The 15069-nt window shown below is 41.0% G+C and overlaps 1 protein-coding gene across 1 annotated transcript; it reads left to right on the forward strand.

Annotated features, from left to right (window-relative positions):
- Positions 1 to 1070: 1070 nt before the first annotated feature.
- Positions 1071 to 12667, forward strand: LOC124424299 (collagen alpha-1(I) chain-like). Its single transcript, XM_046963139.1, has 4 exons — positions 1071 to 2240; positions 2992 to 3048; positions 6411 to 6439; positions 6968 to 12667. Exons 2-4 carry the CDS (start codon positions 3024 to 3026, stop codon positions 11636 to 11638), a joined length of 4725 nt encoding a protein of 1574 aa, XP_046819095.1. The 5' UTR covers positions 1071 to 2240; positions 2992 to 3023; the 3' UTR covers positions 11639 to 12667.
- The last annotated feature ends 2402 nt before the right edge of the window (positions 12668 to 15069 follow it).

A 15069-nucleotide genomic window follows, 5' to 3' on the forward strand; every position in this document is an offset into this window, starting at 1 on the left:
AATGAAAAAAAAAAAAATATATAAAATTAAAATTGAATCTATAGACAAACAGTATTAAGGATACGTCGATTATGCGATTTATGAGAAAAATCATTTGAATGTTAAAGTTTTAAGCGAACATTCATTCTGGTAGCGAAACCGAAAGAATAATTACTTCGTGTAAATCCGTAGCATGTATGTACATATGTAGAAACATACGTATATACATAAGTAAATATTTATAGATAGATAAATCGTCGTATAACCGTGACTCGTGCACGTGATTCGCAGGTCGTTCGATGATGCTTTCGATTAGATCTCCATTGTTTATAAACATAGGATAACGTAATATTATCTTAAGGATATTCTCTGCGTTTAATGTTAAAAGGAACGCGCGTATCCGGTTTTTATTCCATGCACGAGAGTTCCGGGATCATCGATTGGGTCATCGAGAGATCGTTCGCGATCGAAGTACTCGCATTCCATGATTTTGTTCGATTATGTACAATTTTGTTCGTTATTTCATTTAGATAAATTATTACAACTATAATCGACATTGTATGTTAATTCTATGTATGTAAATTATTTCAAATATGGTATAAAATATTTAATCGTATCTACAAAAGAAATAAACATACGTATTAGAATATTACAATTTTACAAATTAGATTCGCGTATCTCGTCTTACAATTGCTAAACAAATTGGATACTTTGATATTCATTTTTATTTCTCTTTTTTTTTCGACTACAATATTATTTAAAACAAGTCAAACGAATTTCTTGAAATAAACTTAATTGGGGATAAACTAGAATTCTATGTACGTACGAAAAGTGAAAAAAATTCAAGTAGGTACTTGCAGAAGGATTTTAAGAAAAAAAGAAAAAAAAAGAACGAGGAACTTAAAAAGAAATCGTTTGTTAAGTCGAAAAAAGAGAGATCAATCGGCTTATAGAAAAATTAGAAAAGTATAAAGGTAATAGTAAAAGAACACTAAATTCGCGAAATAAAAAAAAAAAACAAAAGAAAAGGAAAAGTGATAGTCTCAAGAGAGATCCCAAAAAAAGAGCACAGAAAAAAGAAATCTCATAATTGGAAATAGAAAAAATTATTTGATTAGCAATAAAAAAATTAATTCCATTTCCCGAAATTTCTCTCATGAATCTCGAAAAGTGTAGTGTTTCAACGCGAAATGTGATCACGATGACGTAAGGGATAAAAAGGTAAAAGTCAAAAGGACAAAAGGCAAGATAATGAAAAAGAAAAAAAGGGAACGAAAAGAAGCAATGAAAAGTCATTTGGGATGAGACATAAAAAGGGGAAAAAAGAAAGAAACAAAGAAAAAAAAAGAAGAATGATTAGCCGAATCGAATGGAATATCGTAAGTATAACGTAGATAAAAAAATATCCGTCGAAATGATCGCGAGCACCAAGCCGGGAACGATCCGCGCGTCGTGATGGAAGAACACGGAATACCAGGAGGATGAGGAGGCATCGGATGAGACGTTACTCCAATTGCAGTATTTCACTTTCACTAACCCCGCAGCCTCCCACGAGGCTGCTCATCTCCGCTAGATCCCTGGTTAGTGGCGGGAGGTAGATAGTTAAAGATAGGTAGTAGTAGAGTAGATAGTAGTAGTAGTAGTAGTAGTAATAGTAGTAGTAGTAGTAGAGTAGTAGAAGATACATACATAGGTATGTTATGCTTGGTTCAAGTACCTATAGAGAAGGCTTTTGCTTTGCTTTGGGGCAACCGTTGGTGGGTCACTTACGTCGTAGTTGTCGTCGTGAGGTCGTTCCTTGTCGTTCCTTTTCTACGGATAACACAGGTATCACCATCACCACCACCACCATCACCACCACCACTAGCATCACCACCACTACCAGTACTACCACTACCTTCCACTGTAACAACCGCCCCCACCTCCATCACCAACAAGATCGCGTCCCTATAGCCTCGTTGGCCAAGCGTTTCTAAAAAAAGCAGAAGAGGGATTCAACTCTGGTTAGTGGAGAAAGAAAGAAAGAAAGAAGGAGGACAAGTTGAAGAAGAAGAAGAAGGAGGTAAACCGAACATGAATAGTACGAATCGACGAAGGATGAGTGAAGCATCCCTGGATAATAAGTTGGTGGGGGAGTTTGCTCGGTTACCTGGTTGGGGGTTGCGTTCGGTAAGAGTATATATGATCGCTCCGACACCTCCACCATCAGTCATTCCTAGTGACTTAACATCCCGGTGTCTTTTACTCGACGGATCGGTTAGGTGAGTCTTCACCTTCCTCATCCATTTTGCTTTTTCATATACTCGCGAGTTTCTAATAGCTAGTCTACTTCTTTTACTCTTCCTTTTTCTTTTTGTTTCGTTTTATTTATTTTTTTTTCTCTTTCTTTCTTTCTTTTCCTTTTTCTTCTTTCATCTTCTTTATCTTCTTATCTTTTATCTTCATCGATCAAAAACCAATCGCGTAGTGCGTGTTCTTAAAAGTTTCAGATCAATATCATGATCGTTGCTGAACGTATATTAATAAATTTGTGTATATATATATATATATATATATATATATATATATATATATACACACATCGGATTTTTTGTTCCTTAATCTTTGTTCTCCTTATTTCGTAACGACATTGACATCAACAAATCCGTCTCATTTCAAGTGCCGATGTGAACGGAAATAACTTCAGTGAAACGTCAAGGTTCTCTACGAGAATTCGTTGATTATAAAGTGATCCACTTTTCTTTTTCTTTTTCTTACTTTTTTTTCTTTTTCTTTTTTACTTTTCTACTACCTTATCAATTTCCTACGATTTGTTTAGAAAAGAAAAGAAAAAGTGCTCTGAACAAATGCAATCCCCTTTTTTGCACTTTCTTATTTCCATCAATTTTTCTTTCCGATAAGTCGAGGATTTTTTTTAATAGAATTCTCCGTTCGCGGAAGTGGAACGAACGAAGAAGGAACTAACGAAGGTTTTTGTTTTTGTTTTTTTTTTTTCCTTCTTTTCTTTTCCAGGTTAACAATTAAAGACAGCAGCGTCACCAATCATGAGGCTGCGCTTGTTATTGATAGGTAATTATGAAATTGTATATATATATATATATATATATGTATTTTTTTTTTATATCGATAAAAAGATCACACGACAGACAAATGAAAATTATTCCATACTTTCTTTTACAAACGATAAATTTTCTTACTTTCTACGTGGAAGTCGTCTATATTTCGAAGGTTACGTTCCACGTCGAGTGGAAAGCAGCAAAAAATCTCTAATAATCGCAAATTTCTAGGATAATCATTTCGATGTTCACAGCAAAGAAATCCTATAGTGATTGCACACATCATATGTCTTTCGAGATGTACACATAATTTTTATTATCATTCTTTTTTATTTTCCTCTGTTTCTTTTTCTTTTTTACTTACCTTCTTTATCTCTTCGTCGCTTAGTACTTCAATCGCAATCAGATTAACATTCTTCAACAATGTCGTAGCATTTTAGTCCTTGATTCACATCAATCGTAAGAATCCTTGTGTTGTAGGTATTCCTTAAAAAGTATATAATACATGATTCAAGAGAGTGGAGATAATATATTATGGATAAATTATCTTATTTTCTTTTCTTTAATATTTTACAATCGATTCACTTTGATCGAAGAGAAATCGGTTAAGGATAGATCCTGACGAATAATTTTTATAAATCAATTATTTTCTTATATATTTATATAAAATTGTTTTTCATATAAAAGAATCTGTAGATATTCAAGGACGATTTGAAAAGATGAAAAGAGAAAAGAAAGAGAAAGAGAAAGAGAAAGAGAGAGAGAGAGAGAAAGAGAAAGAGAGAAAGAGAGAAAGAGAGATTAATTAATTGTGGAGAATTTGAAATTTCATTCGAATCTTCCAACAAGGTCCACTTTTTCGTAACTTCCTCTAATTATAATACATTAAAGATAAGATGGCCCCCGTGCCTAACAGCTGGTATTGTTCCAGCAGCAGGCTTTTACATTTTTATGGGGCCATTCTTTACGCTTAAGATCATCCGTAGTTAAAATAAAGGTCAAGTGTATGCGGCCTGTTGGTGCAATTTAAGACATCCTTCTTTTTTCTTTTCCTTTTTCTTTTTTCTTCCTTTTTTTTTTCACGGTTCTTAAAACGAAAGAAAGAAAAAAGAAGGAAAAAGAAAAGGACGACGATCGAAGGTAATCCTTGAACGATGTTGTGTACCGACTAATGTGCCCGTTTTTACGTTGATGAACGTGAAATAGGGTTAGAAAATGGAGTACTATATATTTTCCATGATGAAAGATCATTGAGCTTAACGGCGTAGTTATAAAAAAAAAAAGGAAAAAAAGAAAAAAAAAAAAAAGAAAGAACTTCGATCTCTTTTTACGTTACAAATGATTTAGATATCTTTCGTTTCTTTTCTTTTCCCTTTTGCCCAATTTTTTTTTCTCGAGCATCGAACAAAAAAAGATTATCCATTATATTGTCATTAGAAAGACTTTGTTTAAATTCGTTAAAACGAGATAAGTTTCGACATAAGAGATACGGTCGTAGAAATAAAAAAAAAAAAAAAAAAAAGAAAAGAAAAGAGGAGAAAAAAAATGGAAGAGAAAAAAAATTTCATTTTATTCTAAATCAAATGAAGAATTCATTAATTCGGAGAAAGTTATATCACAATGAGTGTTAACTCTTTCTTTCTTTCTTTCTTTCTTTCTTTTTCATAATCGTTCGATTACGCCATTGCTCGGAACCTAGTCGCGCAATGCAAGTGTAACGACGAATCGTTCGAAGATTCTCTCGAACGTAAAACACAAGCGAGACTTCCTCGGCGTATCGCTTTCAGATGATCTTCTTAGATCACGCGAAGCTCGACTGCTTCTCGATCTCCGTCGTCCATTGTTCCTCGTCCCGTTAAAGGATTGACTCTCTTTTAAAACGTTGACCAAGAAAAACACGAAGGGGCTTACCGAATAGTTCTTCGTTTAACATTTTCTATTTGTTCCTTAGTATTTACTCGTTTCGAGATCAGTTTTTCCATTTTTTCTTCTTCTTCTTCTTCTTCTTATTTTATCTAAATGAACTGTAAACGATTAACTTGTTAACGATCGATCGTAGGAACGAACTGAATAAATCATTTCCTTCGAGAAATGATAAATGATGAAGAATCAATTCGCTAAAGATATATAACATCGATTTGAGATAATTGAGATGATCCGTTCGTTCGTATATTTCCTTCTACCGATCCTGACAGAGATTATCTGAAATTGTCTCATCTCATTTATTAAAACATTTATTAAAACTTCAAAGTGTCGGCCAGTGTAATGATGCGTGACCAAACGAATATTAGTAGCTTCTCTTCTTCTTCTTCTTCTACATTTTTTTTCTTTTCCTTTCTTCAATTACTTCTTCTTTTATTTCTTCTTCTTCTACTGCTTCTTCTTCTTCTTCTTCTTCTTCGTCTCCTCCCATTTTTTCTTTTCTTTTCTTATTTTTCTTCATCATTGTCGCGTAATAAAAGCGTACGCAATTCGTTGTGGTGACGGTGGTTTGCGTGCGAATCTCACATGAGAGAAATGACCTGAAATATCTCTCTGACATAACTTCCCGCCTAATTAATTAAGAAGCATTGTCGACTATCACCGACAGAAAGAAGAAAGAGAAAGAGAGAGAGAGAGAGAGAGAGAGAGAGAGAGAGAGAGAGAGAGAGAGAGAGAGAGGTTAAGACGTGACAAGGAATCCGTGCTTTCTCATGCATTCGCTCAACTTAAAATATAAAGAAAAAGACAGACAGACAGACAGGCAGATAGCCAGAGAGAGAAAGAGAGAGGGAATTTTATAAGTTATAAAGAAAAGGACGAAAGATGGTCGTGTGTTGTGTGCTGGTACTAGAAACGATCAACAAAACAAAGGATGGGAAAGGGACGGAGAAACACTTACACACTTTTCTTTACATTCAATCAATGTAATATGTACGCGTGGCTCAGAGTACGCGCAAGTTTTACCGAGTCTCTTCATCGCGTGTTTTCGCAATGAGTTTCGTTTAACGTTTGTCTTTTAAGCACTCAAATTATTGCTTTACTCGAGCAAGAAGAAAAGTTTATCAAAATAATCCTTTAAAAAAAAAGAGAGAGAGAGAGAGAGAGAGGTGTTGATATATTAATGAAACTGATCATTATTCGTGAAGTCCTTAATTTATTTTATATCATACATATACGTACACATAGATATGTATATTTACGTATAAAGGATGTAAGGAATTATTTGTTAATATAAGGCAAAGAAATAAATTAATAATTTTTTCTTTTCTTTTTTTTTCATGCGCATAACAATGATTTATTTAATTTGTTAGCAATAAATCGAGTCACTCATGTGTATGTATATGTAATATGTGTTTACGTCGTAGTAATGATACCTGTGTTTACATGTTCCAGCCTCGCTAGCTATCTTTCACGCTTGCACGGTAAGTATTCGATCGTTTTAATATATCGTTATAAATACATTTGCTAAATGAAGTTGTTATTACTTTTTGACAAGCGTGTAACCCTAATGAAAATTAATCTTCCAGCGTGAAATTCTTATTAGCAATTGCATAATCTAGTCACACAAAGTCGTCAACGGTTCGAACGGTTTTCCTTTTTTTACGATGACGTAATCTCGATGAATTACACCAAGTATAGAATACAGAAACTACCGCGTGTAACTCCCCTGGCTATACTTACGATGAGATCGTAATGTATAAGTCGCAAAGGAATATGAGTGTCTAATGTCAACGTACGTAATATTCTAAAGTGGTTAAGTGATTCACGTTGCTTGTGGGTAGTGTCGGAAAATCAAAGTGGTAGAGTCTTAATGATTCATCGGGCTATAGCAATTTTCTTTTAAATGTCAAACTAACAATAGGAAAAATATTTGTCATTTCTACGACAAAATCCTTCTTAAGGATTTTCTATTGTAAAAATATTAGAATGAGAAATTATTCGAATTCCAGGCAGAACACGGTTATAGTTATCCTAGGCCTAACAATCCGCTAACACCAGGTGGGCCAGGTGGCGATCAAGGTGGTAAGCCAGGAGGTCCAGGTTATCCTGGTGCTCCTGGTGGTTATCCGTCTGGACCACCCGGTGCTCCTGCACCATCGGATCCAGGTTATCCGGGAGGCTATCCGTCACCCGGTGGTCCTGGAGGACCCGGTGAACCCGGAGGATCAGGCGGCTATCCTAGCGGAAAACCAGGTGAGCAGGGCGGACCAGGAGGTTATCCTGGCGGCGGACCAGGAGGACCAGGAGGGTCAGGAGGACCTGGAGGATATCCTAGTGGCAGACCAGGTGGACCTAGTGGGCCAGGTGGTTATCCTGGCGGTGGACCTGGAGGTCCAGGAGGCTATCCCAGCGGCAGACCTGGCGGACCTGGAGGGCCAGGAGGCCCAGGAGGCTATCCCAGTGGAGGACCAGGAGGATCAGGTGGGCCTGGAGGATATCCTAGTGGCAGGCCAGGTGGATCTGGTGGACCAGGAGGGCCAGGAGGTTATCCCGGTGGTGGACCCGGAGGGCCGGGAGGACCAGGAGGGTCTGGTGGCTATCCTAGCGGTAAACCAGGTGGACCTGGAGGATATCCAGGTGGAGGGCCACAAGGTCCTGGTGGACCAGGAGGACCAGGGGGTTATCCCGGTGGTGGACCTGGAGGGCCGGGAGGACCTGGAGGGCCGGGAGGACCTGGAGGGTCTGGTGGCTATCCAAGCGGTAAACCAGGTGGACCTGGAGGATATCCAGGTGGAGGACCACAAGGTCCCGGTGGGCCAGGAGGTCCAGGAAGTCCAGGAGGACCAGGGGGTTATCCCGGCGGTGGACCCGGAGGGCCGGGAGGACCAGGAGGGTCTGGTGGCTATCCTAGCGGTAAACCAGGAGGACCTGGAGGATATCCAGGTGGAGGATCACAAGGTCCCGGTGGACCAGGAGGACCAGGGGGTTATCCTGGTGGTGGACCCGGAGGGCCGGGAGGACCAGGAGGGTCTGGTGGCTATCCTAGCGGTAAGCCAGGAGGACCTGGAGGATATCCAGGTGGAGGACCACAAGGTCCCGGTGGACAAGGAGGACCAGGGGGTTATCCCGGAGGTGGACCCGGAGGGCCGGGAGGACCTGGAGGGTCCGGTGGCTATCCTAGTGGTAAACCAGGTGGACCTGGAGGATATCCAGGTGGAGGGCCACAAGGTCCTGGTGGGCCGGGAGGACCAGGAAGTCCAGGAGGTTATCCCGGTGGTGGACCCGGAGGGCCGGGAGGACCAGGAGGGTCTGGTGGCTATCCTAGCGGTAAACCAGGTGGACCTGGAGGATATCCAGGTGGAGGACCGCAAGGTCCCGGTGGACCAGGAGGACCAGGAAGTCCAGGAGGTTATCCCGGTGGTGGACCCGGAGGGCCGGGAGGACCTGGAGGCTCTGGTGGCTATCCTAGCGGTAAACCAGGTGGACCTGGAGGATATCCAGGAGGAGGACCACAAGGTCCCGGTGGACAAGGAGGACCAGGGGGTTATCCTGGAGGTGGACCCGGAGGGCCGGGAGGACCTGGAGGGTCCGGTGGCTATCCTAGTGGTAAACCAGGTGGACCTGGAGGATATCCAGGTGGAGGGCCACAAGGTCCTGGTGGGCCGGGAGGACCAGGAGGCCCAGGAGGTTATCCCGGTGGTGGACCTGGAGGGCCGGGAGGACCAGGAGGGTCTGGTGGGTATCCTAGCGGTAAACCAGGTGGACCTGGAGGATATCCAGGTGGAGGACCACAAGGTCCCGGTGGACCAGGAGGACCAGGGGGTTATCCCGGCGGTGGACCCGGAGGGCCGGGAGGGCCAGGAGGGTCTGGTGGCTATCCTAGCGGTAAACCAGGTGGACCTGGGGGATATCCAGGTGGAGGACCACAAGGTCCCGGTGGGCCAGGAGGACCAGGAAGTCCAGGAGGACCAGGAAGTCCAGGAGGACCAGGAAGTCCAGGAGGACCAGGAGGTTATCCTGGGGGTGGTCCCGGAGGCCCAGGAGGACAGGGAGGGCCTGGAGGCTATCCTGGCGGTGGTTCAGGAGGACCAGGAGGTTACCCTGGCGGTGGACCGGGTGGACCTGGGGGTCCAGGAGGTCCTGGAAGTTATCCCAATGGAGGACAAAGCCCAGGTGGCTTTGAAGAACCGTACGACGAAGGCGACTATTCTGCAATCCCTGGCGAACCTGGTCGTGATTATCCTATATATTCAGAAGTACCCGAAACTAGTTTCCGTTGTGAAAATCAACAATTTCCCGGATATTATGCGGACGTTGAAGCTCAGTGTCAAGTCTTTCATATTTGTGCCAATAACAAAACCTACGATTTCATTTGCCCTAATGGGACTATTTTCCATCAACAGTATTTTGTCTGTGTGTGGTGGAATCAATTTGACTGTAGCACGGCGCCAAACTTCTACTACTTGAATGAAAATATTTATGACTATAACATAATGGGTGGACCTGAAATGTTCCCTGGTGGACCTGGAGGACCAGGAGGATTCCCTGGCATTGGTGGGCCCGGAGGCCCGGGTGGACCAGGTAGTTATCCTGGTGGACCTGGAGGTCCAGGAGGTCCTGGAGGGTATCCTATTGACAAACCAAGTCAACCTGGAGGACCTGGTGGTCCTGGTGGTTACCCTAGCGGAAGACCAAGTGGTCCAGGAGGACCAGGAGGTCCTGGAGGTCCTGGTGATGGATCTCAAGGACCTGGTGCACCAGGAGGTCCAGGTGGGCCGGGAGGTTATCCTAGTGGCAGACCAGGAGCGCCAGGAAGTCCAGGTGGTTATCCCGGTGGTGGTCCTGGAGGGCCAGGAGGACCAGGAGGGTCGGGAGGTTATCCTAGTGGCAGACCAGGAGCGCCAGGAAGTCCAGGTGGTTATCCCGGTGGTGGTCCTGGAGGGCCAGGGGGTCCAGGAGGACCAGGAGGGTCGGGAGGTTATCCTAGTGGCCGACCAGGAGGGCCAGGAGGGCCAGGAAGTCCAGGAGGTTATCCCGGTGGTGGACCCGGAGGGCCAGGAGGACCAGGAGGATCAGGAGGTTATCCTAGTGGAAGACCAGGAGGGCCAGGGGGGCCAGGAAGTCCAGGAGGTTATCCCGGTGGTGGACCCGGAGGGCCAGGAGGACCAGGAGGGCCAGGAGGTTATCCTAGTGGCAAACCAGGAGGGCCAGGAGGGCCAGGAAGTCCAGGAGGTTATCCCGGTGGTGGACCCGGAGGGCCAGGAGGATCAGGAGGGCCAGGAGGTTATCCTAGTGGCAAACCAGGAGGGCCAGGAGGACCAGGAAGTCCAGGAGGTTATCCCGGTGGTGGACCCGGAGGGCCAGGAGGACCAGGAGGGCCAGGAGGACCAGGAGGGCCAGGAGGTTATCCTAGTGGCAAACCAGGAGGGCCAGGAGGGCCAGGAAGTCCAGGAGGTTATCCCGGTGGTGGACCAGGAGGGCCAGGAGGACCAGGAGGTTATCCTAGTGGCAAACCAGGAGGTCCAGGAGGGCCAGGAAGTCCAGGAGGTTATCCCGGTGGTGGGCCAGGAGGTTATCCTAGTGGCAAACCAGGAGGACCAGGGGGGCCAGGAAGTCCAGGAGGTTATCCCGGTGGTGGACCAGGAGGGCCAGGAGGACCAGGAGGGCCAGGAGGTTATCCTAGTGGCAAACCAGGAGGGCCAGGGGGGCCAGGAAGTCCAGGAGGTTATCCTGGTGGTGGACCCGGAGGACCAGGAGGGCCAGGAGGTTATCCTAGTGGCAAACCAGGAGGGCCAGGGGGGCCAGGAAGTCCAGGAGGTTATCCCGGTGGTGGACCCGGAGGGCCAGGAGGACCAGGAGGGCCAGGAGGTTATCCTAGTGGCAAACCAGGAGGGCCAGAAGGGCCAGGAAGTCCAGGAGGTTATCCTGGTGGTGGACCCGGAGGGCCAGGAGGTTATCCTAGTGGCAGACCAGGAGGACCAGGAGGTCCAGGAAGTCCAGGAGGTTATCCAGGTGGTGGGCCAGAAGGCCCAGGAGGACCAGGAGGGCCAGGAGGGCCAGGAGGGCCAGGAGGGCCAGGAGGATCTGGCAGCTATCCTAGTGGTAAACCAGGTGGTCCAGGTGGATCTGGAAGTTATCCTGGTGGTGGACCAGGAGGACCAGGAGGTTATCCCAGCGGCAAGCCAGGTGGTCCAGGAGGCTATCCAGGTGGCGGGCCCGGCGGTCCAGGAGGACCTGGTAGTCCAGGAAGTCCAGGAGGTTATCCAGGTGGCGGTCCCGGTGGACCAGGAGGACCAGGAGGTTATCCAGGTGGCGGACCCGGTGGACCAGGTGGTTATCCACATGGAGGAGGAGGACATGGTGGTCCAGGAGGGCAAGGAGGATCAGGAGGGCCAGGCGGAAAACCAGGTGGACCTGGAGGTTTTCCTGGCGGTGGATCAGGTGGACCAGGTGGGTCGGGATATCCCGGTGGCCCTCAATATTTAGCACCTTCTGAACCTCATGGTCCAGGTGGTCCAGGAGAACCGGGATATAGACCAGGTGGACCATCTGTCCCCAGTAAACCATCGGGTCCATCAAGACCTGATGGTTTTCCTGATGGTAAACCAGGAGACACGCCATTTCCGCCACAAGGGCCTTCTAAACCAGAGCGCGAATACTTGCCACCCCGACGCGGTTAATCCTATCAATTATATAATCGCGTTAACTCCGAATTTAACGCCTAACAATCGCCGTTGGTGATACTTGAACCATATTGTAAATACAAGCCTTCTTACCTATTAGCTAAGTTAAGTAATATGGTATTCATTTCAATGGATAATGTAATCGTTTCCTTTGCGACATTTCTTTCATCGTATAGTTTTCTTGAAAGTAACTTTTAATGTTACCATTATATAAGTTTATCCTTACTTTCTTTTATGAGTTTTATAAATTACTTCCTTGAGGTTCTTAAAAGCTTTCGTCTTTTATGTCACTAAATAAGTTTTAATAGATTACGGGTCTGCCTTTTTTCATTTCAAGATGCAAACAGAGAAGAGGATTGTAAGATACTAATTACAGAAATTAGATGTTACATCTGTCTTGTATTGTATATAGCCATTGAAATGGACGCATTCTATGTATGTAAAATATTTCAATATTTTCATTTACTTTCTTTTTTCTTTTTTTCTTTTTTTGAAAATAAGACAATTATCGTAATATTTGTAATTACTTTGAATTTTTTACGTACTTGTATCAGAAAGTTAGTAGCGAAAAAACTTTCGTAAAATTATACTAAATTAAGAGCGATTTAAGTGAACATAACAAAAAAATTATCGGAACCTATCTCGCAAGGTATTATTGCACGATATATTTATTTATTTCGATATTAAAATAATATCGTAATATTATTAAATCGATCCCTTACCATTAAGAGAAAATATCAACAGGGATAATTATTCGGATCTTTAATATATTAATTATCATGCTCTATATATAATAATAACACATATGCTCAACAAAGATCCGAATAATATTCTCCATTTCTCCGAACATTATCATCCTTATTTTGTCCTAAGCAAAGAGATGTTAACATAATATTATAGTAATTTTATACTTTTTATATTATACACTCTCATATACACATACATATACGTAATTTTATAACGATGGTTCGAGACTCCTATGGTGGGATGCCATTATGTATAGTTTATATGTGAAATAAAGGAAACGCCTTTGCAAGAATCAATATCTAGTTTGTTTAATTAAAACGTATAATATTTTCTTTTTATATTCAAAAATTAATCGATATATTGATTAATTTTCTCTCTCTTTCTCTCTCTCTTTCTCTTACTCTCTTTCTTTTTCGTCATCCCTTCTTTTTTCTTCCTATTTGCGTTTCGTACACTCGATGTTATTAATCTCAATTTCTATTATAAAAATATACGTAGTAACAGAAAATCGCTAATACAAATGAGAGGAAGTTATATAAATTCACAGATACTGTATCTACGAATACCATGACGACACGTCCATACGTGGTCACGTAAATTTTACAAACGAGAATTCTCTTGCGACCCTTCATCGTCCGATATAACACTGCTACTACAATTTCGCGGTCTCCCCTGGGAACCACATAGAGATACCAGTACATAAACTGCGGTAGAATTTGAGCGGTTTTTCTTTATTTGCTTTTTCTTTTTTTATTTTTTTTATTTGAAAAATATATTTCTAGCATCGTTTCGTTATTGATTTTATATATATATATATATATATATATATATATATATATATATATATATATATTATTATCAATTGTATTATATACATACATGACAAGTATATCTGCAAATTTGCATAGATAATGCAAATAAATAAATAAAATATATGAGTGGTGTTTATAATAAATAAACATTTAAAAATATTAATGATTTTAATGCACATGAATTATATAGAAATCATTGATGATTTCACCATAAAGAGAATTTTACAATTTATTAACAAACAGAATTTTATTGTTACTTGTTATTATACAAAATTAGAAATTCAATGAAAAGATGATGAAAAAAATAATTATAATGATCATTGATAACATAAAGAAATTTTCTAAATTTGTTAAAATATTTCTTGTTATTTATCACTTTGTTACACTCATATAAGTCACTCTGAAGGCAAAAGAGAGGAAGAAGAAAAGGAAATAATTAAATAAATATATATATATATATATATACATATATACACAAAGGATTAGAGAAATTTGGATTCATTATAAATAAATATTTGCTTACTACTTGTATCTAGCAAAGAATTCGATTAGCGATAATGTTTCGTCAAACAGTTTAACGATAGAATGCGGTCAGCATTCACAAAGTGTCACCTTAATTCCGTAAATGCAGAAGTCGAAGAGGATTTCAATCGGATTGAAACGTGCGAAACGGAGCAGCAGCATCCTTGTGAATCTCGATTTATCTCGGTGACCATTCTCGCACTTATTGCTCAATGCTCACTCGTTCCAGAGCGATGCGCTTCGATGAGAATGCTTATGTACGAATATGTGTGTGTATGAGCACGTATAGACATATATATATATATATATATATATATATATATATATATACATACATACATGTCTATACTGATACACACATATACGTAAAATTTACGATTTCGAGAAAATACGAGAGAGGTTAGTCTGTTGTACGCGTGGAATAACGAAAGGATCCTCGATATCGGAGAAGAGAACTCGAAGCAGAAGGTCTGTGATGTATCTTCGGGCCACTAGGGAATCGTTCGAGGAAGGCCTTTTTGTTTCTCTTTTTATTTTTTGTTCCCTGTCTGCACTATGAAATAACCAATCATTTTCTTTTGTACATATTCTCTTTCCTTCTACGTGAATGAATTCATTCATGGATATTATGATTGTTTAACGATTTGAATAACATATATATATATATATATATATATATATATATATATATATATATATATTTGAATTTTTATTAATAATATAATATATCTATGCAATTGTGTGTGTGTGTGTGTGTGTGTGTGTGTGTGTGTATGTGTATAAGAGAAATAATGCAATAATGTAATAATAATGTAATATAATATATATGTTAATAATATATATATATAACAAAAACAAATCGAATAATAATAATAAAGAAATAACAAAAATATATATTGATATTGTCATAAGTTTATTCTTATATTAATATTTTATTATTTTAATTAAAGATAGAATATACAAGATAATTTTCAATCGATCGTTTTATATTACGTACGTAATATATCAACGTATAGATAAATTCGTTCATTGATTTAGATAATTTAAATAATACGTTTCAACTAGGTTTATTTAAAATACGATCTAACTTGTCGACAAAATAAAATTCGATATTTCGATATGTTCATTTCTACATATGTCATCGATTATAAATGTCAATGTAATTAAGATCTCTGGTGTTTGATCTAATCCAATAAACTTCGCTCCAAATATAGATCGTCCTTACAGATCTTTAAAAAGATCAAGAAACAGGTGCATAGAGGTAATAGTAAAAAGAAGGACACATCTGTCAGTATACTTGATGTATAGTTCAATTTGTTACTTTGTCATTGAGGATCCATGTAAAAG

This window comes from Vespa crabro, chromosome 5, assembly GCF_910589235.1.
Source record: "Vespa crabro chromosome 5, iyVesCrab1.2, whole genome shotgun sequence".
In the NCBI taxonomy this organism is placed as follows: Eukaryota; Metazoa; Arthropoda; class Insecta; order Hymenoptera; family Vespidae; genus Vespa; species Vespa crabro.